This window comes from Camelus bactrianus, chromosome 12, assembly GCF_048773025.1.
Source record: "Camelus bactrianus isolate YW-2024 breed Bactrian camel chromosome 12, ASM4877302v1, whole genome shotgun sequence".
NCBI lineage: Eukaryota > Metazoa > Chordata > Mammalia > Artiodactyla > Camelidae > Camelus > Camelus bactrianus.
Genome location: NC_133550.1, coordinates 14187292 through 14211334, shown reverse-complemented (window position 1 = coordinate 14211334; position 24043 = coordinate 14187292). Strand labels below are relative to the sequence as shown.

General features: G+C 47.4%; 2 protein-coding genes across 9 annotated transcripts in view; one reads left to right on the top strand and one right to left on the bottom strand.

Moving 5' to 3' along the window:
* The window catches only part of CSAD (cysteine sulfinic acid decarboxylase), a 19920-nt gene extending 5256 nt beyond the window's left edge, over positions 1-14664 (bottom strand). The window contains exons 1-9 of one of the 6 annotated variants that reach the window (XM_074374787.1): positions 14532-14662; positions 4901-5005; positions 3243-3379; positions 2853-2979; positions 2683-2773; positions 2225-2331; positions 1679-1794; positions 1089-1168; positions 723-777 (exon numbers count right to left, since the gene is read on the bottom strand). In XM_074374787.1, the coding sequence (XP_074230888.1) occupies positions 723-777; positions 1089-1168; positions 1679-1794; positions 2225-2331; positions 2683-2773; positions 2853-2979; positions 3243-3368 (702 nt within the window). In that variant the 5' untranslated portion in view covers positions 3369-3379; positions 4901-5005; positions 14532-14662. The other 5 variants (XM_045523633.2, XM_074374789.1, XM_045523634.2 and 2 more) reach the window with 5 other exon arrangements.
* Positions 14499-24043, top strand: ZNF740 (zinc finger protein 740). Of its 3 annotated transcripts, none has more exons than XM_074374797.1 (7): positions 14499-14637; positions 15469-15789; positions 18193-18342; positions 18685-18774; positions 19235-19358; positions 19652-19770; positions 20739-24043. In XM_074374797.1, exons 2-7 carry the CDS (start codon positions 15781-15783, stop codon positions 20826-20828), a joined length of 582 nt encoding a protein of 193 aa, XP_074230898.1. In that variant the 5' UTR covers positions 14499-14637; positions 15469-15780; the 3' UTR covers positions 20829-24043. The 3 variants fall into 3 exon arrangements, with proteins under 3 accessions (XP_074230898.1, XP_074230899.1, XP_045379595.1); XM_074374798.1 differs by having other exon boundaries at positions 18161-18342; XM_045523639.2 differs by lacking the exons at positions 14499-14637; positions 15469-15789 and adding an exon at positions 15796-15986.

The window sequence follows — 24043 nt, the reverse complement described above, 5'->3', positions numbered from 1 at the left end:
CCTAGGAACCTCATATATAATTCACTTAAGCCTTAAAACAACCCTATACGATCAATTCTCTATTATGCTCATTTTACAACGGAAGAAACTGAGACACACAGATACACCATCATTTATCTACTGATGGATAATAAAAGGTTTTTTTAATTTTACACTTTGCTCCAGTGCACACAATTCTAAGCACTTGTGCTGATAATTTATAGACTAAATCCTAGCAGTAGAACTCTGACAGTGGCTAGATACATTTTAAAATTGGACAGAAGGTGCTGGGACGCCCTCTAGATGGCTGTAGCGGTTCCCATGTCCCCCAGCGCGGAGGGGTGTGGACGCGCCTCCATGTTCCCACTGCTCCAAGCCCACACTCCTCACCACGGGCCCCTGCTTCCTCCTGAGCTTCTCCCTACACAGACCCTCCCTGCTTTCGGAAATCTTCCACGCTACACTTCAGGCACCCACTCCCTGTGGTGCCCTCTGGGACTCAGTGACTCAATCCTGTCCCCCTGCCTCAGGGTCCGAAGCTGCCCGTGGGTCTCAGCATAGTCCAAGGGAACCGCAGTGTCCTCACTCCCCCGGCTCCCCAGGGATCACTTCAGCCCACGGGGAAGACATGCACGGAGATCAAGAGGAGGGATGGGGGGAGGTTTGAGCAGGGACAGGGCTAAGAACCCTCCAAGAAAGGGACAGAGGGGTCCTGCTCCACTGCCACCGAGCCTCTCACTCACCTCGGCCTCAGCCAGACTGATCTGCCTCTCCAGATCCTCAGGGATCATTTTCCCTCTGGAAAAGAAAACTGAGTAGGTAGAGAAGTACTAGGTTCTCTAGGATAGGCGGCAGAACTCTTGAGAGCAGGGTAATGTGCAGTTAGCAATGCAGAGGCCACAGTGTTGATTTTTCCCAAAGAGGGGTAAACAGATCTCAGGGGACAGGATGGAGACTCTAGCAGGCACTGGTAGACAGAAGCGGCAATTCTGCGGGAACAGTAGGGAGAGAAGTCCACCGGGGCGTGGGCCTGAGGCCTGAGCCTCTGACAGCAGGAAGGTACGCTGCACCAGGCTGGGTCTGAGCCAGGCGGACAGAAGGACTTTCACCTCTCATCTGCCTTGACCATTCGGACACTGTCGGTGCCAAGTCCCAGAAAAGCAGCTCCCTTCTTGATGGAGTAATGACACTGTGGAGGAAGGCAGAGAGCAGGAAGGATGGGGAGGAGAGAGATAGGTAAAAGCTCAACAGATGAGACCCTGGAGACCAGGGCTAGGTAGGTAAAAGCTGCAACAGATGAGACCCTGGAGACCAGGGCTTCTCAAACATTCATGTGCCAAGAATCACCAGTGCATCTGGCTAAAATGCAGGTTCAGATTCAGTAGATCTGGGGTGGGGCCCAAACATTTCTAACAAGCTCCCGGGTGAAATTGATGCCACTGGTCCGTGGACCACACTCTGAGTAGAAACGGTATGGACCATGTCCACTGCACTGGTTGCCCCTCTGCTACCCCCAGGCACAAGACCGGGTGAACATGAGCATTTACTCAGCCCCCTTGGTTACAAGGAAGCACACCTGCCTGTGGCCAGGCTGGCCTTGGATGGGTCTGGGCAGGCACAAGACCTAACAAGTCTTGACTCATCTGGCTGGAGATTAGAATCAGGAGCCCAGAGTAGGTAGGCCTGTGCCTCTTCCCACCTCCTTTGATGTGAAGAGGGCCAGGGGTGGCAGTGCCCGGAGGCCCCTCTGTTTGCAGTCCGGGTAGCGCTGGTAGCGGGCCAGGTTCACAGCATACATGTTGGAGATAGAGCCACCTGTTACACGGAAGGGGTGTTGGCAAGAGGGAGGGGCAGTGGGTCAAAACTGGAGCTGGGCTCTCAGGATCTCTCCACCCAGAAGAACTGATCAAAGAAGCATGACTGGCTACAAAGCCACGAGTTCTGAGGACTGGACAAGTGGCATGCAGGTAACCCAGAGCAGCGGGATCTGCAGATCCCCTGACTGCCCTCCTCCTTATCCTGGGCTGATCCCAGGATCCACCCCCACCCCCACCAAGAGAGCAAGCACTGGAGCGCTGATCCCATGGACTGTTTGGCAAACACGAGGATACAGAGGACTGGGCAGTTTCTCTCTGGTTTGGCCAGAGCCCAGCTGGAGAAGTAACAAAGGAAGCCCTGCCGGCTTAGGGCAAGAGAATGGCAGGGGAGGAGGAACCCTTGAAAAGGCCAAAGAAAGGCCTCCTACCAGGGCAGAAGACCCCGTCCCCAGAGCTCCAGCCCACCAGGGCCCGGAGTTTCCTCAGCACTTCTTCTTCCATGAGGACAAACACGGGGGCAATTTCGTACGTGTACCTGCCAGGAGACGCAATGATGAGAACGGGAAAGAGACAGGGAGGGACACAGGACAGATTCTCAGGGGAGTCAGAGAGAAGAAGTGGAGAGAGTGAATGAGGGGAGGGTCCAAAGAGAGGACAGAGCTGGTGACAAAGAACCAAGGAAGGAAGGATGAGAAAAAATGAGGGAGGAGGCATGGGAAAGCTTGGAAAAGGGAGCCCGAAGGGCACAAGGGGAAAGACTTTGCCAGCAGAGCTTCCCAGAAAAGAGAGGGGGGCAAACACCATTCTCCTCCCCTCCCGTTGGGGTGTGTCTCCCACCAACCCAAATCCTCTATGGGGTGGTGGGAGGGGCCCTGGGACGGCTCACTGGCTGGTGTTGAGGCTCTCGGTGATGATGCGCCCAGCCAGGGCGTGGGGATCCAGCCCTGAGAAGAGCTGATTGAAGAACCGAGGGTGACCTGCGACAGGGGGCAGGGGGCTCAGAGTGGAGCTGAGGTCAAACTCCTGACACTCCTCCCTCCAGAGCCCAGCACCCACAGGTCTTCACGCTGTAGTGGATCACGGCCCGGCACCGCTCCAGGATCTGCTGCTGTGACTCCCCCTCGCCGCGCAGCTCCAGGTCCAGCAGCTGCTTCAGCTCCTCCGGCTCCTTCCACTCACAGACCTAGAAGGAGGATCAGGAGATCCTGGGGTCTCTGGGACATCCCACTGACCAGCCACCCAAATCACATCTCAACAGACACAAGACACCACCAACCTGCACTGAAAACAGCTCAGGGACAAGGGTAAATCAACACAGCCTCACCCAGTATGGAATCCCTGAGGCACACAGTGAGAGAGCGTTGACTTCTGGGGAGAAGCCTGGACAGAGGAGGAAAGTTCTGAGCCAGATTTGATGGGCAGGAGGAGGAGGGAGAAAATACCCACCTTTTCTGAGGCACTAGTCCCTTTCCGAACGACCTCATCCACCACAATCCCAAACACATCCTGGAGCAAGGCTTCTGCAGCCATGGGATCCCCATCAAGGGAGAGGAGTGGTTTCGAGTCAGCCATCAGGATAAAATCTATGAGTAAAGCAGGAGTTATTCCCTACTCAGCCTGTGGACCCCGCCCAGACCGAACCAGCAAGAACCTCAATTCCCTTAACGAGCCAAAGGCCCAGTCCTGTGGCTCAGGCCCAGCCTTCACCGTACAGACAAGGGCAAGTGAGAGCGTCCAGGGAGAGAGCCAGCAGAAGCAGGTGGGAAAGAAAAAGGCAGTTAGTGCTGAGCAGGTGGAATCCAGTAGCCACTGCCCACCTAAGGCAAAGATGAGAGGTTCACCTCTCTGCTCAGGTCTCTATCCAGGTGAGCTGGAGGCCAGGGACACAATTAGCTTTGTAGAATGTCAGGACCAGGGCAGCAGAGGGAGCGAGGTATAGGCAGCAGTCACGTGACCGTGACATCACGCTCATGACCCTTGCCCTAAAGATTTGGGATAGGGCCAGCAGGTTGAGATAAGTTTCCTGAATAATCATTAGCTGACATGAAGATGTAAGGCAAAAATATGTGCCACGTCCACTTCAGGCTGGAGAGGAGCAGACAGGAGAGCCAGCAGGAAGAGACGCTTCCTGCCATGAACCAAAGGGCCTGGAGTAGGGATGTGAGGGACCTCTGGCAGAGAGACAGGAGCGGTGGGGGGCAGAAGCAGGAAACTGCGACAGGTGACCCTGGAGACTTGGGGGAAGGGAGCCTGTGCAAGACAAGGGAGGTGAAACGGCTTAGGCAGGCCTCAGAGGCCAATCTCTTTGCATCCCAGCCCCCAGAGTCTTATCAGAACTGTCCTGATTTCAAAAGCCCTCTCCTCTAAAGAGCAGGAAGGAAAGGAGGTCACACTGAGGAAGCAGCTTGTTAAACAAGTATAATCCTGTGCCTCGTAGGCTAAGAGTACTCAAGAAACAGGGAGTGGCTGATCAAGGGAGTGCCAGCTGTGTTTCCGCCAGGGTGCTGGGGATAAGACACCACTTGTCCTACTGGGAGCACACAGATGCTCGTGCAATAGTTACAGCCCACAGCACGGCTGGATGCTGGTCCCAAGCTCAATTCAGAAGAGGAGATGGATGAAGGCTGAAGACTGGAGAAGACCTGCGGTGGGACTGGGGCTGAATCCTGAAAGCAGACAGGAGGAAGGGGTTGATGAAATGGAGGAAGAGAGGCATTCAGGGGCATGCGCTTCTGTTGGAAATGAGTGCGGCTGGTTCTGAGGTCAGTGAAGATGCCTGACTGGCTGGGGAAGAGGTCCGCAAGCATAATCTGGGAGCAAAGAAAGGCAGGGCAGGCAGAGCTGCACAAGACTATGGGGAGCCTGAGTGCCAACCAGGCCAAGAATCTAAATTTTATCCTGCAGAGAATCGAAAGTCACGTAGATTCTCTGGCAAGCAATGATGTGATGAAAATGATGCCCTCGGAAGACCAGTGTATAGCAGCAGGAGGCAGAAGAATAAACAGGCCGCTGCCGTAAGCCAGGCAGGAGGTGATCCACACGTGAATTAGAGTGGTGTTGGTAGGAAAGAACAGGCAGAGGAATCTGCAGGCTTAACTACTCACTGGATTACACTGAATTCAACCCCTCATCTGTGCTCACTCTGGCTTCCCTGACTGGTGGCAGCAGTGGGGCATTCATTGTAGGCGGAGAGGCTTGAAGGAGAGAGGCTAATAAAAACAGATACCATTCAAGTACTTGCCAAATGCCTCACTCTGTACTTAATATGCATTATTCTAATCTTCACGACCACTGAGGGTAAGTTTATTACCCACGTTTAAAGATGAGGAAACTGGGGGCAGGAGGGTATAGCTCAGGGGCAGAGCATGTGCTTAGCATGCACAAGGTCCAGGGTTCGATTTAAAAAATCTAAATTGCCTTCATTTAAAAAAAATTTTTAACAAATAAACCCAATTACTCCCCCCAAAAAATAAAGAAGCAGAAAGATAATAAAGATGAGGAAACTGAAATTTCTAAGACACTGTGTAGTGCATCCATTTAAACATTTTTTAAATAAATAAACCCAATTACCCCCCCCCCCAAAAAAAGATGAGGAAACAGATTTCTAAGACACTATGTATGTCCAGGTCACACAGCTGGCTCCTCATCACCAGGCTCAACCCCCTCGCTCGGGGCTCCTTCAGGCACTGAGCTTGCTCTGGTGCAAAGACCTCTGGGCCAGGATGAGGACACCTCGGGCCCTCAGTTTCTGTAAAATAAGGGGTTTTAAGAGAGAATCTCCAGGGCATCTGCTGGTGTTCATTAGCTCAGGCTGTTGGATGTGGCAAGCAGGCCAGGGGAGTGGAAAGCAGAGAGAATGACTGGTGAAGAGAGACCCCAGCTGTTCCCAAAGCTCTGAAGAGAGGTCTGCAGGGAAGACCCTGGCTCTGTCCGCCCGGCCCTTCTTTAGCCATCCCACCTAAGTCACTGCTCGGGAGTGAGATGTGGAGGCAAGGGCTCTGAACAGCCCGGGTTTCCTCCAGGGGTAAACAGGGAGGCGAGGCATCACCACCCTCACTCCCCATGGAATCCTGTCCTGGGACCTGAGAAAGGGAACAGCCCCTGCCCACAGAGAGTTTTCTTTTTTAAAAGCAAGAGAGACATTAACCCACAAGACAGAATAATAAAGCAAAGAAACATGAATAAACAGAAACAGCACTTTAGCCCCTGGTTGAAGAGATGCTAGAAGGACCAAGTAGGATTTGTTTAAAAATTCACAAGTTTTTCTGACTTCATGGGATCTCTAGTCCATAAACTCCTCTAACCATCAACTCACTCATATCTTTCTTTCCTTCACTTACACAACCTAGATTGTATGGTCTGTTTCAACCACTCTTTGTCCAAAATCCTCAACTCCCTGGCCCTACTGTCCTTCCACCAAATCACCTGGCAAAATCCCAATCCAACTGGCCAGTCCTTCTCTTAACAAATCCACCAAGACGGCTGGATTCTGCTAGTGAAAACCACTTAACCATTCACATTGGTTTTTGCCATAAATTCATGGTTTCTGTGCTCAATCCAATCAAACACAGCAGATTAAACACTTATGTTTACCACTACTCCTTCCTGAAACCCCACTAAAATTACATCAGTGAAATTTTAAATCCAGAAGAATAAAGCAAATGAGAAGAGAGACAAGAGGTGAGAGATGTCAGTAATTGCAGGAGGTAGAAAGCAGATGAGAAGTGGTAACTGGGTTAGCCAACAGCAGCAAGTCAACACCAGGCTGTCTACAGAGGGCTACACCAATCAGATACAAGCTGGTTCTTAGGGCGGAAGCCCAGAAAGGCTCAGGAATTTACAGCACGCGCTATCGTGGAAGACAGGAGGGAGAGGCACAGCTGTAAGCTTGGACACGACATGAAAATTTATATAAGGAACATTTAGACCCTCACTCTCCTCCCCCTGCTTATTCAGCAAGGCAACTACCCTCTCCTTTACTGACTTTTGAACAATCAGGAAGTCTGTTTTCTAGAGAGAGTGAAACAGAGGCTGGGACGTAGGGATGCCAGGCACAGCAGAAGATGAGGAAGAGGCACTGTACTGATTACAGGAGGATTAGAAGGAAGTTACTGATCATGTCAACCCCTTTCTCCCAGTCAGCATGCAGAATCAATGGCCAGGGGTAAACCCTCCAGGGCAGGAGACTGAAAGATTCTTCTCTGGAGAAACTGACCTCAATAGCCCCAGAGAAGGACCTGACATTTTTATTTTAGTCATCACCCAATCACCCAATCACCCAATCAGTGATGCCCACAAGTCAATAAACATCTATACACTTCGGCTTTCCAATATGTCTTAGCACCTCACTCTTAAATGTGAACCAACAGCCAGCCAGGGATTACTACACACTTCAGTAAAGCCCCTCACGTGAACCATAGATGTAAAAACAGACCAACTGAAAAAAGGCATTTGATGGAGGAGGAGAAGTTCAGGGAGCAGAAGAAAGCCTCACAAATTTGGAGAATATTGCATCCATAAAAAAAAAATAGGTTGCTCTCAAAAAGGAATACTCAGAGAACAAGGAGCTCTAGGATTTTAAAAATACGACAACTGAAATGAAAAGTATGACAAGTGAAATGAAAAAATTAGAAACAAAAATGATGTCAAGAAAATCACACAGAAAGATAAAAATATAAAGAGATGGACAATAAAAAAGAACTTTAGAAGAACAGAAGAATAGATTGAAAGTATCCACTGAATGACTACAAGACAGACTATAATACTATTTCAGAACAATGGAGGATCCAAAGACCTCCAGAGACAAAACTAGACAAACAAGCAAACCAAAACCAGGTCATAGACAAAGGACAGAGAATCTGACAACATCAAATCTCTTCCAACACCGGAGAGAGGTGAAGGGAATTATTCCCAGGACTGTCGTGAAGGTAGTGACCAACTTCAGAGGCAAAAAGCAGCGGTGACTACTCCACTGGACACGCCACACTGCCTGGCCACATCACTATTCTTCTATCGTCAGCTCTATCTCCAATTCTCTGCAGAAAGTACTTCACAAATTTCCCACACTTCTCAAATTACTGACCTATCAAACTTCTGTTTCCCTCTCTCATTTCAAATTTCTCATAGAAAATAGAAGCCATCCAAACTCACTCAAATTTTTGTCACCTGCACTCTGAATCCCCCCATCCCTTCCTTGCTTCCTTCCATATTTATTCAGTATCTAGTATGTATGCGCCAAGCACTTTGGTGGCCACTAGAGGTCACAATGGAGAGCCAAAGACCACAGCCCTGCCCTCCTGAGGGTCACAGGTCACAAACTGGAAGACCCAGGGTCAACTTCTACCCAGAGACATGGTTTTGTTTGGCTTGCATGGTACATTTTAAAACTTTAAAAAATAATTGTCAACACTGAAACTTCCAGCTTCTTGTGAGAAAAATCAGAAGATCTAGCAACACTAGGCCTGAATAAACAGCAAAAATTTTGTGTGGTTGGAGTTGCTCCTTTATTATTATATATTTGCATTCATTGTTTTCTTTTCAATTTTTAAATTTTTGGTTAAGCAACACATTCAGGTAGTTCAAAAAACAAAATACATAAAAATATTAGTAATAAAAAATCTAATTTCCACCCCATTCCATATGCTCTATTCCAGGTAATCATTTTTATCAGCTTCTTCGGTAACCTTTCAGAGTTTTTAACGCAAATACTAACAAATGTGAATATATATTATTTTCTCTTTTTTTACATAAAATATAGTATATAATCACTGTTGTGCATCTTGCTTTTCTATAGTTTACAATACATGGGCGATCTTAGAACATATAGAAGTTCCTCATTCTTTTTTTTTTAATATAACAGCTTTATTGAGGTAATTTATATATTCTAAAACATATTCTTTTAAATTGTACAATTCAGTGGTTTTTTTGTATAGTAACAAAATTGTGCAACCATCATCACTATCTAATTCCAGACCGTTTTCATCACCTCAAAAAGAAACCCATTAGCAGTTGCTCCCCATTCTCTTCTCCCCTAACCCTGGCAACTACTAATTTCTGCCTGTAAAGATCTGCCTATTCCGGACATTTCACATGAGTGGAAACACACAGTGTGTGTAAACTTCTGTGACTGGTTTCTGTTACTTAGCATGTTTTCAAGGATCATCCATGTTGTAGTGTGTATCAGTGCTTCATTCCCTTTTACGGCCTGATAAGGTTCCATTATATGGATACACCACATTTTAATTATGGTATTTTTCACCATCTGATGGACATTTAAGTTGCTTCCACTTTTTGGCTATTGTGAACAATGCTGCTATGAACGTTAATACACAACTTTTTGTGTGGACATATGTTTCCAATTCTCTTGAGTATGTACCTGGCAGTGGAATTCTAGGTCATACGGTAACTGTACATTTAACTTTTTGAGGAACTGGAAACTGTTTTCCAAAGTGGCTACACCACTTCATATTCCCATCAACAATGTATGAGGGTGTTGATTTCTTCACACCCTTGTCAGACTTGGTACTGTCTTTTTGATCACAGCCACCTGCATTTGTAACTTTGATAAGGATGGCCAACCTCCCTAGAGGTTGTACCAATGTATGAAAGTCCCTGTGTTCTCAGTCACAGAGCATGTAGTCAAACTTCCGAATCTTTTTAATTTGAGGAGGGAAAAATACCTTAGTATGGTTTTATTTTAGTTGAACCCCAGTATGAGTCAGTTTTGTTGTGGCAGCTGATGACTTCAAAACCCCATTGGCTTACAACAATGGAGGTTTCTTTCTTTCTCCATGGTTGACATTGGTGGTGGGGTTGGTTATAGCTCTGATTTGTGTGCCTTCATTCCAAGACCCAGGCTGAAGGAATAGCCCCTAAATGGGACACCACATTCTCAAGGCAGAGAAAAAATAGCAAAAGGCAGAGAAAACCATGCACCAACTCCTCAAGCTTCTGCTCAGACCTAGCATATGGCACATCTGCTCCTATGCGGTTGACCAACGCAAGCCCTGGTGCAGTAGGGGGAGGATGTACATTCCTCCCACAAGAGGGCACTGCAAAGCCCATGGCAATGGGTGAAGAGGGAGAACCCTATCACAGGAGGATTGGTCACAGGCCCTTAGAATTTTGCGTTCTGTTTCACCTCAGCTCACACTAGCCCATCTCACTCATCTCCTTAACTTTCTGGCTCTGCAGACACCTGAGTTGGAACTACCGACTAAAGGTTTCCTCTCCTTCTCCCTCAGGGACACCCTCTTGATTATCGCCCCTCATTTCTTCAACTCTCCTTCCCACTACCTCTTTCTCACAGCGTTGTGAATTGTCCAAACCTCTCACAACATGTTCTCACTCCAGCCGCCACCTCTTCACAGCCAACCTTCTAAAAGGAGTTGTCTCCACTCCACCTTCACTTCCTCTCCTCTCACACTTTCCTCAGCCCATCACCATGTAGCTTCCATCTTCAAGGCCACCAGGAAAGTCCTTGCCTCCAAATTCAATGGACACATATCATCCTTACCCTGCTTGACCCCTCTAGAGTCATCACACATAGTTTGCCATCCCATCTTAAAACATTTTCTTTCGCTGGCTTCCAGATGACTACCCCTGACCATTTCTTAGTTTCCTTTGCATTTTCACCTTCCTCTGGCCCTCCCTCAGATGCTAAAGTCCCTCAGGGGTCTATTCCAGGGCCTCTTTCATTTGTATTCTGCAACTCTCCCTGGACAATCTCACCGTTTCCAAGGCTACATGTTGCTGACTCCTCCATCCCAGACCTCTCTCCTGAGCCCAGATCCATGCAACCACCTGCCTAATCTGGAAGTCTCACAGGACTTCACACTCAACAGGTCCAAAACTCAACAGGTCATGATCAGCCTCTCAAATGAGCTTTTCTTGTGTTCCCTGACTAGGTGAATGGCACCATCTCCTCAAACCTGATTCTAACTGATCTCCTGCCTCCTCATTCTTGATTTCTTGACTGATTTTTCTCCTTTTTATTTAATCTTCAAATGCTGTTACATCTTTCTCTCTCACTCTAAAACATCAGCACAACACTAAAATCTGGATAAAGCTTCACTTTTTTCCTCTGGGCTATGTTGTAAAATTCTTTTCCTTAAAAACACTTTTAAGGGGAAGTGGTATCTTTACAATGGAGAAACAAAGTGGATACCATCTTACTCAAGTGCTCAAAGCTAACATCACCAGTAATGGGGCAGACAGATATTGTGGGCCTCCTGACATGAGGCATGGAAAAGAGCTCAACATCACTTATGTGATATTTCTACCCAAAATGCATAACCGGAATTTAATCGTGAGGAAAAGATACACCTAAATTGAGGATCATTCTACAAAACCGTGTAACCTGTCATTTTTTAAAATGTCAGTGTCAGAAAATTAAACAAAGACCAAGAAACTGTTCCAGACTGAAGGAAACTAGAGACATTATATCCAAAAGGAACATGTGAACTCAAATTGGTTCCAGGATACAGAAGAAAAAAACCTGCTACGAAGAACGTTATTGGAAGAACTGGTGTAATCTGACCATGAATGGCCTCGCAAACACTAGAATTCTTCTATCAGTGCTACAATTCCCAAATCTGAGCATCGCTTCATAGTTATATAAGAGGATGTTCTTATTCTTAGAAAACCTATGCTGAAACATTTAGCAGTAAAGCAGCATGATATATGCACTCACTCTCAGCCAGAAGACAAGACGGTCTGTACCCATGAGCATTTTTAGAAAAATAACAGCTTTATTGAGGTATGATTCACATACCACAAAGCTCACCCTTTTAAAGTGTACAATTCAGTGGTTTTTAGTATCTTCATGAAGTTGTGCATCGATCATAGTATTTAATTCCAGCACATTTTCATCACTCCAAAAAGAAACCTGTACCTATTTGCAGTCACACCCCTTGCAGTTTTTTAAAAACTGGAAAAGATGAAAAAAGTCTTCAAAATATTAAATGTGGTTATTTCTGGGTATTGGAATTATAGATGATTTTCACTTTCTTACTTATATACTTCCATATTTTTATAATTGTATATAATTCCACTGACTCACGTAATTAAAATAAAGGTTATTTTCAAGCAACATAAAAGATTAAGGAGGAATGAAGGGGCAACAAGAACTCCAAATTACAAATCGCCAGGTTTAAGGAATGACCCTATTACATCCCATGGTTTTGCAAGGTCTCAATCCACCAACATCTAACAGGTTCTACCAGGTGACAAAGGTAGTCACAGACTGCTCATTTCTACCATGCAACCCAGTTGGCCCTCAGAGAAAGGAACTGGTTCGGTGAGTTCAGCACACACTGACCAGTAGCTGTTGCCTGGCACTACCCCACATGCTGTGTCTGACTTGTGAGCTCCAGCTAACAGGCCAGGAGGGAGGCCGGCATGTTAAATAAAGGCTAGTTAACTCTGCTCAACTGGCCCAGGGCAGCCTTCAAAGACAAAACACTCCAGATCTCCTTAAGGAGATACAGAGCTGGTGCAGGAAAAGACTAATCAGTAATCATTGCAATACTTTCTGAAGAAGTGATGGGGTGGGCCTGAGGGAAAAGTGTGCCTAGGAAACCCAGGAAGGTCACACAGGAGGAGGCCTGCCTGAGGGCAAAGGGATTAGGGCAGTCACTTCTTAAAGCACTTCCAGCCAGGCTTATTGTTAGAAAGGGAAAATACTGACCTCCATGCTGTCTACCTATTAACAAACCCCACTGACTCACGATGAAAATATTTTCCCATAGGGCATAACTTTTGCTCTAAAAAAAGTTGAACAATAAATGAAAAACTAAGAGAAAGTATTTCAAAAGCATATGACAAGTGGAAAGTTAATATAACATAAAGATTTCTATCAATCAAAACAGACAAATGATCTACTTTTTTCCTTAACAGGCAAAAGATGTGAACAGGCAGTTTATGAAAACAATTAAAATGGTCAAAAAGCAAGAGATGCTCAACTTCACTATTAATGACATGCAAATTAAAATGATGAAATTACTATTTTTCACCTATCAAATTGGCAACTGTATAAAAAATTCATGGCATCCAGTATTGCCAAGGTTGTAGGAAATGGGGACATTCACACATGGCTCTGAGTGTGTAAATTGTTACAAACTTTAGAAATCAGATTTCAAAAAATCTATCAAAATTTAAAATGTATACATCCTATCTACAACTCTATATAAATACAAAAAGATAACTATATGAGGATGTTCATTACAGCATTGTTTATGAAACAAACAAAAAAAACCCTGGAATTAACCTAAATGTTCATGAGGATGGGTCTAGATAAATTAAAATACAATAGATGGAATACCATACAACGATTTTTTAAACGTGAAATGACTTAGAAGATGTATAAAATACACTTGTGATATGCGCTGCTCAAAAATACGTTCTGGATGAAAAAAAATTTTTTAATGAACACAGAAAAAAGCCTGGAGGTATATACACCAAACTGATAAAAGTGAGGTATGATTCACTTCAGGAGCACGGAATAATAGATGGGGGAACTAAACATTTTTTGCTTATTCTTTTGTATTGTATGGATTTATTAAAAATAAGCATGAGCTAATTTTTTTAATTAAAGATTTCTGATGCTCTGTCTCCATTTCCTCTGTTCAAGGACGATCTTAAGAGCACAAGGAATTACTGTCAACTGCTCAAAAAATGGAGTGTTCAGGGAAATGAAATCTATGTACAAAAAGTGGCTGCGAATTCTTGTCTTCTTTCATAAATAAAGATTGTTTTTCTTTTGGTATCTCCATTAATCCCCTCAAACAACCTGACAGCACCAACAGAAGATGGAACCTAAATAGAATAGACATCTCTTTCCATCGAGTGCACTAATGTACATCCCATCATAAGCAGTACCCCTCCTTAATAGCTAAAGTTGAGAACAGAATTTAAAGAAAGGCTCAATTTAAAGAAAGGTGATGCAGCGTAGCCGGGCCCACGGGCCACGCTGCATCACCAAGTCTCCAATGAGACTAGTCTCCTACTGAGGGGAGTCCTATGGCTGTTTCCAGGCAAGGAGACCAACATTAGATGCTGGACTGTCTGGAAAAACAGCTGAAGCGACATCAAGAAACCAGATGGCTTCAGGGTACGCGGACCATGTCAGGGCATCTGTTTCCAGACTAGGGTTGAGTGGACACGGCAGGACCGTGCAAAAAAAGTTAACTCCCCTCCCCACGGACGCGGCGGCCCTCGCGCTCCGCAGATCTGGGCCGATGGGAAAAGTCGGGTGAAGATGACCTCGACCGTTACGTGAAAAGGCCTGGTACGAACTGTTCTGGCTCTATTTAGGGCTCCAGGCTAGAAGCGACAGGGAGAACATCTGGGAGGAACGGAGAGTGACGGCGCTTCTTCGGGTAGTCCTAACCAGCTCACATAGCAAAATTGGTCACCGAACGTTCAGCCTAGAAACATAGGGCCCTAGTTCCTGCCCTCAACCAAGATGGCCGCTGGGGCGCGCGCGCATCATGGCGCAGGCGCCATGCCGCCGGCTTCCCCCCGCCCCCATCCCATCCTTCCGCGCGCCGGACCGCCCACTCACCAGCTGCACTCCCTTGCTGCGCCCTCAGCCTCACCCCCTCCGAGTCTAGGTGCCCCCGCCCGTCCAGGCTCCCGAGCCCGGAAGTGGATAGTACTGCTCAGCCGAGAGGGCTAGGGGGGGAGGGGGAAGTGCTTCCGGGGAAACGGGCCCCGGGTTGGTGTTTGTAAACTTGCCTCGGTCCCGGCGGGGGCAGCGGTGGCCACGGGGTTGGCACGGCGTGCTGGGGCCTGGAGGAGTCGCCGCGCGGCGAGAGAGACAGCGGAAGGCCGCGCCTGGCAGGTAGGAGCACGCCCCAGGGAGCGCAGCGTCGTCCGGGCAGACGGCAGCGCTTCAGCAGCCAGCAGGCCGTGGGGCGCCGAGCGGGAAGGGGGAGGGGAGGGGAGGAGGGGCTCGTGGCCAAGAGAAGGGGCTCGCGGGGAGGGGTAGGGGCCGCGCGCGCACCGCGGCCTGGCCGCGTCACCAGCAGGGTAGAGGGGGACTTGCTCGGAGGCGACGCGGGCGCGAGCACGCACCTTGCGCGCTCCTCTGCTCTCTCAGGGTGCGTGTGCGGCGGGCGCAGGGGCTGGCTGGCTGGCTGGCGGGCGGGCGGGAGGGAAGGTGGGAGGGAACGCGCAACGCTGGGCTTCGCCTGTCTGCCTTCCACCTCCGGAGCGAGTTTACGTACCTTCGGGCGGACTTGGAGAACGCGCACGTGTGGGCTGGCCCGGGCGCGTACTGCCAGTGCGGTTTCTGTCAGCTGCCCAAGCACCAGGCGATAGCTCCTGAGCTTTTCTCCACCCTACTTCTGGCATTCTTAATAGAGTGCGAGCTTCGCGGGCCGGCCCACTGGACACAAAAGCTCCAAAGGGCCTCCGCCCCCTTCCAGTTCTAAGATGGCATACCCAAGCAGTTGGCCTGGTGCGGTTCCTCCACCAGAGGCCCCAGTTACTTTTGCTCCTGTTGGCTACCTTGAGACGTTTCTTCTCTTGACCTAGAAAGAAAACTCTACAGGACTGACGTCTTCTTTCTGAGTGGCACAGAGAGCTCCTGGCAAAAAGAAAAAAAGTTCAGCCCACTACAGGTTGTATGGCCTGAGGATGTTACATCTAACAGCCCCGTCTCCCTTTCTAGTTTCAGGTTTCCGAAACAGATCGTGAACTACATCCAGAGAATTCAGCTGGAAAACCAAGACTGGCAGACTCTTTCTTTGAACAATAGGCAGGAGCCAGGCAGAGTCCAAGGATTCTTGGAACATCTATCTTACCTTTGGAGGACACTAAGTTCTATTTGAAGACAAAGGCAGTTCAATATGGCAGCAGGACTGAAAGGACACGAAGGAGTTGTTGCGTTGATTTGGTGACAGTTCTTCAAACAACAGTGTCTTAAGGAAAGGTGGATCAAGAAACTCCTGAACTTTTGGGTTGCATTAAGTGAGAAGTCAGCATGGCTCAGGTAAAAAGCTCTAGAGTCCTCCTTCAAGATCACTGGGAAGCGTGTTTGCAGTTTCACTCTTGAATGCTGCCTTAGTCAACATATTGACCAACCCAGGGAGCCAAGCTCTGTATTAAGCACCAGGGGGAGATCTAGAGGAAGGCAAGGAGACAGGCCACAGCCCCTGCCTTCAGGGAGCTTCCAGTCAAATGAAGGAGGTAGGCTTTACTGCATCACAGGCCCTGATGGGACATTTGCAAAGCAACATGTACTCAGTTTACATTTGGTACATTCACTCAGTGACGGTCATGAGGGAGTGAACAGTTTGGTGAATGCTTCATTTGTTTTTTTCAACAGGAATTTATTGAGCTCCTGTTATCTGCAAGGCATTGTGCTGGGGATACAAAGATGAATAAAATTGTCCCTGTCCCCAGCAAGCTTCCAGGCTAGTTGGGGTGGAGTGGGGGGAGATGGAGAAACAGTCTATTATTTATCTTTATATTCAGAACACTTTGTGTAGTGTAGTGGCTGGCCAGTAGTAGAGACTCAGTGAATCTGCTGATTGAAAGAATGTGCAATAATAGAGGTATGTATACATGTCAGAGGAGGGGATGAGCCTTCTGCCTGGACGAAAAAAGAAGATGAAATTTGGAAGGGTGCACAGGATTCTGCTAGATAACCAAGCAGAACAGAGAATTTGGACAAAAGAACTGCATAGGCAGAGGCTTAGGCATGGGAGAATGATGAGGTTAGGAGTACTGCAGGTAGTTTGCTAGTTAAGGAGGAAAGGATTTAAATAGGGGATGGTTAGGGGAATGTGATAGGTAATAATAGATGGGAACGTTAGGCTGAGGGAGTTGTTTCCTGGAGAAGTAAGCAGAGTGTGACTCAAGAACCTTTTATGCCTTGATGAGGAATTAGACTTTCTTCTATAGGGAATGGGAACTTTCTGAAGAATCTTAAGCAGTTGAGTGACGTCAGAACAGTGTATTTGGATGGTAATTACCATTGTCGGGATACAGGATGGATTGGAGAGACAGGACAACTTGATAGATTATTGTAGTCATCTGGGTAAAAGAGCTATATGCATACATCCGCAGAACTTCTCCCAGCTTTCTTCCAGGGACCTTCCCCTACCAGTCTCACCAGGATGGCAGCTTGATTACAGTAGAACTGGCTTTCTTCCAGCTGCATGCATAGCTTCCTTCTTTCCAGGCAGAGTAGGAGCCCTTCAGTTTCTTCTTCCTTTATCTGTTTGCAACCCACTTCACAGCATCATGTTCACTCTTGCTCTGAGAAGATTGCCTTTTACTAATTGCTAACTTTGTACTGGACACTGCTAAGCATTTTATAATCTTAGTTTCATTTTCATCAATCCTATGGGCATAGATACCATGATAAACATTTTGCATATGAGGAAACTGAGGCTTAAAGAGGTGATGTAATTTGCCCAAGGTTATACAATGCAAACAGCAGAATTAAGTTTTTTATCTGCAGACCTTTCAGTCCAAAGTTCTGGAAGGTGAGAGAGGGGGCCCCAGGGGTCCCAGGATATACTGATCCCCTAAAAGGCATTTTTTTTATAAATTGCTTATGGAAGTTTGCTCACCAACTGTTTCTTAAAAGTGTTGTTTTTTTCAGCAAGAAAATTATATTTTATAGTGCTGGCTAAACCAAGTCAGTTTGAAGAATGTAGCAGTGAAAAGAGGAAATTTTCCTAAAATCCCTTGCTTAAGTAATTTTTAAATTATGGAGCAGGGAATGTGGAAAAAGATGGGTATGCACATATATAAATGGCTGGGGGGAGAGAGTGTCAAAGAAAAATTGTATATTCAACTCCAGAATCCTTCGAAGTGGTTTAATTTTTATATCTTATAATTGACAACACTTAGGGAATTTAAAATCTAAAGGGAGAAGTGACCTAATTTTACTGATAAACATATTTATGGGACGTGGTAGAATATACATTTAGCACCAGTGAGGTCTGGCAACCAGAAGTGGGCTCTGTGATGCTGAGTGCCATTAAGAGAGGAAGAAGGAAGTTCCCCTGGAAATCTCCCATTTCAGTAGTTCAACAGGACAGACCCTTGTGCCTGCATACAAGACCTAGAAATACTTCAGAGTAATATGTAGACACACACTCTGTAACTAGCACAGTGCTAATGACAAAAGTGTCAATGACATTTGATTATTCACTTGATCTATATTTGAATGCTGACAGATGACAAAATGAGTAACTAGTTCCTGGTGAGATGAGTTGGAGAGGACTCTTGAAGGAAACAGGGTTTTTTGGTGAGGAGGGATGCTCCCTAGAGAGAAGCATTGTGTTCAAGCTGGGTGTGAAAGGTCGTTCTATGGAGGATGGCAGTCTGTTTTTGCCCTGCCCTGCCAGGTGACCTGACACCTCATCTCCTTTCAACTTAGGCAAGTCTCCTGGCTTGTGAAGGCCTAGCAGGTGTGAGTTTGGTTCCCACTGCAGCCAGCAAGAAGATGATGCTGAGCCAGATTGCCAGCAAGCAGGCCGAGAATGGAGAGCGGGCAGGTAGCCCTGATGTGCTGAGGTGCTCAAGTCAGGTACAGCGCTGGAGTCCATTGCGGCACCTGGGGGTCGGGTGGCCCGAGCTCGCTGCCAGGAGATGCCAAGCTTTGATTCCTCAGTGCTTCTGTTTAGGGATGTGGGAAAAGGGGATCCAGCTGGGGAATGAATGAATGAATGAATGTGGGTCTTTTAGAGAATACAGAAAATACTTCAACTCCTTAAAATCAGGGTACTTGAAGAGGAAATGGCTGAGTATTTTCTCTAAACCTTTGGGCAGGTGGTTTATTCTCATTTATAAGTTGTCGCAAAGCAGCTTTCGGCCTCCTGTCTTGTGTTTGGAGATGGACTGGGAATTTAGGTTTGATTTGTATTCAAAGGGCCACCGAAAGGACAGCGATAAGTCCCGGAGCCGCAAAGACGATGACAGCTTGGCTGAGGCCTCTCATTCAAAAAAGACTGTTAAAAAGGCAGGTAATGGGGTAATCCCCAAACTGGTACAGATTGGTAATAGGGTAATCCTCCTCTTTCTTTCTTCTCTGGCCCAACTGGAGTTTTCCCTAGATGTTTTGCTCCCTCATAGCCATGAGTGTGTCACCCTTATTCCACTCAGAAACCACTTTGGTAATTCATCTCTGCTCTCTCTGGAACATCCTTGTTAAGGGAAGGAGGGTTAGGGGAGCGTGAGGTCCTGTGGCAAAGGGGCAGGCAGACTACCTCTCAGGTGTATTCATAGTGTTGAGTTTGACACAGCAGACAGCTTACTCACCCCACCTCCTTCCTCAGAAGGTCTCTTAACTCGAAGAGATATGGGAGATGATAGCAAAAGAGAGGTTAATTTGTCCAGCAGCTGAAAATAGACCCAGAGGAGAATGGGGCAAGAAGGAGCAGAGGGATGGCCTCATGACATACCTGACTCTTGCCCCCTAGGTGGTGGTAGTGGAACAAAATGGTTCCTTTCAAGTAAAGATTCCCAAAAATTTTGTTTGTGAACACTGCTTTGGAGCCTTTAGGAGCAGTTACCACCTCAAGAGGCACATCCTTATTCATACTGGTAAGTCTTGCTTACATTCAAAGGGGGAGGATAGTCTATAGTTTGTATTATGTCTGTATAGCTCTTATTGGGTTTATTTTAAGGGATAAATACTGGAAATAGAGGAAGAAGGTAAGTGAATGAGGCAGAGAGAGTGTATGTATCTATTGTCACTGAGACCAGCAGCTTTGGGGACCCTTCCTCATTAGGTGTCTGCGCATTGCAAAAAGTTCCAAATTTCTGCAAAAATACTTGGAATGAGATCCCTGCCGTGTATACTCCCTGACGTTAGCTTCTCTCTGCGCCTGGGCCAGGTGAGAAGCCGTTTGAGTGTGATATATGTGATATGCGCTTCATCCAGAAGTATCACCTGGAGCGTCACAAGCGTGTGCACAGTGGTGAAAAGCCCTACCAGTGTGAACGGTGTCATCAGGTAAGCTCACATGTCATCCACTCACACCCACACACAAACTTTCTTCCCTGAGAACCAGGGCCTGGCCCCACTCCCTGCCTGACGAGGGGCCGCCCTGCATTTCTGACCATGATGGAGTTAGTACTTCAGGGTGACATGTATGTCTCTGGCCTTGTGCAGTTGATCATGGAGAGGGGCCATTAGAATAATTGTAATAATGATAACAGCATTTCTTGAGTACTTACTCTGTGCCAGGCACAGTGAGAGCACATTTGACATTATTTTATTTCACCTTCACATTAACTCCATAAGGTAGCTGTGTTGTCCTCATTTCACACATGGGGAAATGGAGATTCAGAGAGGTTAAGTTTCCCAAGGACACAGCAGATCAGGGGCAGACGAGATTCAGTTGAACATCAGAGCAGGTGCACTTTGGAGGAAGAGATACAATCTCTGCCCTGGGGGTCAGTATCTGATCTGATGAAAGTGTGAGAGCCAGGACCAAAACAAGACAAGAACAAGAGATGAGAAGTGATAATAACTAACACTTCCTGGATGCTTTGCTCTGTGCTCGTACATTGAATCTGCAAAACATTAGAATGAATGCTCCGTGAGACAGAGACTTTGTCCCTCTGGTCCTCCACTCCATCCTGCGCCTCAGGAACTGTACCTGTCTTGAGATAGATACTTAATAAACGTGTGATGAATGAAGCAGCCACTCTGTGAGTGGGTACTTTAGCCCGTTTTACAGATGAGCATACAGATTCAGGACTGTTAGATAACTTGCTTAAGATCGCATAGCTACTCAGCACTTGAGCCAGGATTCAGACTTCAGAGCTTGCATTCTTAGCCCCTGTGCACTCATGTCATCTGTGTCCATGCCAAGGGGATGTAGGATGGACATGTACCTCTCCTGTGTGAGGAAGACAGATCTAGTCAGTAGGTAACAGTTTCTCCTTTCAGGCACTTAACCCTCCCTTTCTTCTCAGTGTTTTTCTCGGACAGATCGATTACTCAGACACAAACGGATGTGCCAAGGTTGCCAGTCCAAGACTTCCGACGGGCAGTTTTCTCTATAGGCGCAAGGGGCCCTGGGTGGTGGGAGTGATCAGAAGAATCTACCGAAGAGCGCACCCCCTCTGGTCTGATGGTCCCACCACCACCCCGTCTGTACCTGTCCCCCTCCTGGAGGAGTGGACCCAGGAAACCAGAAGAGTGCATCAGGGGACAGCGGGCCCTAGAGCTTCAGCTCTGTAAATAATCTGAGACTATGAGTATCTCGGGGAAGTTCCTCCAGCATTCCTGGGTAGGGAAGTTAGTCCCTGGACCCTTGGCTGAGGTCATAGGTGGGGACTCAAGGTACAGGACCAAGACTGAAGTGTGGCTCCCACAACCTTGGACTCCAGCTGGCAGCTGAAATGGGAAAGATTGGGGAGAGGGATTTCTTTGTTCTGTTCTTGTTTTTGTTTATCCAAAAGCAGTTTCAGCAGGTGCAGTGTAGAAACAGGTAATATGGAAGTGTAGAGTCCTGGTCAAAGCAGGAGCTATGGCTGGTCCAGCCCTCCCCAAAATTGAGTTTTTAGTTGCAGTTGATCCTCAATGTTCCACAGCCCTGTACCTCACCTCCTGTTTGAAGGAGACTGGGATCAGGGATGGCAGCTGAGCTTACTTTGGCCTCCTTATACACTGAAGGGATAAAAAGAAGAACAGTGGGAGGAGCAGACAAGGGCTGGATCCAAGGAGAGTGGACAGGTACCTCTTATTTCCTTCGGGGAAGAGCAGGAGTTGTGGCCCTGGGTATTGTAATGGCCCATGCCACACTGGTACCTAATGGGGTCAGCTCAAGTGCCTTTTGGAGGAAACTTGGGTGTACATGGCCCATGAAGCCCCTTTCCTTTCTCTCTCTGGGCAGTTGATCTTGGAGATAGTTTTTTGGCTACCTCGCTGATGACTCCTAAGCTAGACAGAGATGTTGAGCAGGGAGTCATGGATGTCAAAGTGGGTTCTCTCCTTGTGCCCTCTTAGGAACAACCCAAGACTAGTCCCAAGCTGAGTAACAGCTGTTCAAGAAGCAAAGGAATTTGGTGTCCCCTGACATGACTGTTGAGCAGTGTGAGCTGTTCTCCCTGTCCAAGTCCTATCACTGTATTCAGGTAGAGGAGGTAGGGGTTTGGCCTTTGGTCCCAAAGAACAAGGTCTTGGCTTCCGTCTTGATGGCTGCCCCTACCCAACAAAGAACTGTTGGGGGCAGATGTGGGGGTGTGCTGCAGAGAAAAAACTGAGGAAGAAACCTAACATAGGTTTTATTCTTAACCAGATTCTTTGCTCCTCTCTGTTCCAACACCACCACCCTATCCGCCCCCAAGAAAGTGATCAGGGGTGTGTGTGTGTGTGTGTGTATATGTGTGTATGGTATGGTATGGTATGTGAGTGTTCACGTTTGTTTGCTTGAAGATGGCATATTATTGAGCCAAACCCTTCTCCAGCCCTCAACTCGGGAGGATGAGCATACAACAGCTTCTTCCCACACCCCCAAACCTGAAGGGTGCTTGAAGTCCCAGCAGGAGCAGAAGAACTCAGTTTAGGGGACAAGCGGGCTTTGTTTTGGAGTGGTTTTTTAGATTGATTCGACAGGCCAGTGGCTGAGATGTTTCTAACCTAAGCCCCTACGAATTTTCTATAGTGAAATAAAAACCTTGTTTCTCCTGCTAAGGAAAGGATCCTCATGAGAGGGTCTGGGGTTTGGTTGATCCCCAGGTTGTGGCCGGCCCCAACCTAGAGGGCGTGAGTAATCATGGAGTAATCATGGAGACTTGGTGAACCTGACCAAGCTGTCAGTGGGGGTCTGAGATGTGATTTCATTTTCCAGAAGATGTAGGGAATAGCAGCAGCAGACTCCTAGCTGCTACCTACTCTAGAGGTGATAACGGGGTGGGAGTGAGGGCAGGGGGGTCTCCATACCTCTTGGGTGTGAGGATTTCAGGGAAAAAGAAAACAGGTGTAGCACCCTTTAGATCTTCCCTGACCGCATTGCATCGGAGATCCTGTGGGGGAGATGCTGGGAATGTGTGTGCTGCCTGTGCTCTTCTGGTTTTATGTTGGCACTCCCATTTGATGGTCCAGAGACCAGACCTCAAGTCCTTGGACATATCCTTGGTCCCTGCAAGTAGGGCATCTTTCTGCATGTGAGCCAGCCCCCTCCCTGTTAGAGGGCTCTGCTGGGGGCTGGGCTTTGTCTGGATACATTTAGAAAACTCTTGTCTTTTCAAGAGCGCTTTGGAAAATGGGAGGCTTTGCTCCCTGCCACTTGCCGCTAATTTGTTTAGGGTTGGGGTGGGTTGGGAGTATGTGTGGAGAGAATCACACGAGTGATCTGTGCCCCTGCATGTACGAATGTGTGTTTAGGTCAGAATGTGCCCTGGCCTGCTGCAGGCCTAGGCATCCTGCCTGGGTGGGTGTGAGAAAGGGAATTTCTAAGTGTATGTGCAGAGAGCTATACCAGAACCACCCCTGCTGAGGGTGGGTGAGGGGGAAACTTGGGACCGATGGTTAGCTCAGTTGTCCAGGTGCAGATGATCGGGGGCCATGGACGTGTAAGGAGAGGAGCAAAGATGTGAAAGGAGTGATTTAGCACCCAGAGGGCCCAGGAGTCTCACACCCCAGGGAAACCACAGACTAAGACCGCTGCAAAGGCTTCTGGACCCAGTGTCCCACCCCTTCTGTGCGGGGGTGGGGGTGGGGGCGTCTAGCACTGGAAAGATGCCTCAGGTGTGTTTGGAGTGAAGGGAAAGGGAGGTAGGGCCGGCTCTCTGAGACCAGGACGTGGGATTTGGGGACCTGGGAAAGAGTAGCACCAGTTCCTGGGTGGGTTGCTGTTCCAGGCCCCACCAGCCCTGCCCTTCCCAGCACCCCAGATCTTTTCCGTCCACCCCCCAACAGCCTCTTGTCATCACTTAGCTACTGATTGTGCCCCATGGCTTGACTTAGGAGGGTTACTTGAGGTGCGGAGTCCCGCCACAGCTTTTAATCCTCTCCCCAGATGTTCTTTGCCTCTGTGTGGCCCTGGGGCTTTTATCATAACAACCCCTCCTACCCTTCCTCTCCACCCTTTTTTTTTTTTTTAATATACTTATTTTGCTATTGGGGGAGGGGATATCAAATGAACAAGATCACTTTTAAATGGTAGTTTTTATAAGATGTTATAAACTTGTATCTTTTTACCATTAAAGTGCAGTGTATGTTCCTTCGTGATATATTTAGGATATTTAAATAAAAAGAAAATGGGGCTTTTGTA

Coding starts and splice junctions, on each gene's coding strand:
- ZNF740 (XM_074374797.1), top strand. Junction 19,359..19,651: donor GCACATCCTTATTCATACTG/GTAAGTCTTGCT, acceptor CGCCTGGGCCAG/GTGAGAAGCCGTTTGAGTGT. Junction 19,771..20,738: donor AGTGTGAACGGTGTCATCAG/GTAAGCTCACAT, acceptor CTTTCTTCTCAG/TGTTTTTCTCGGACAGATCG.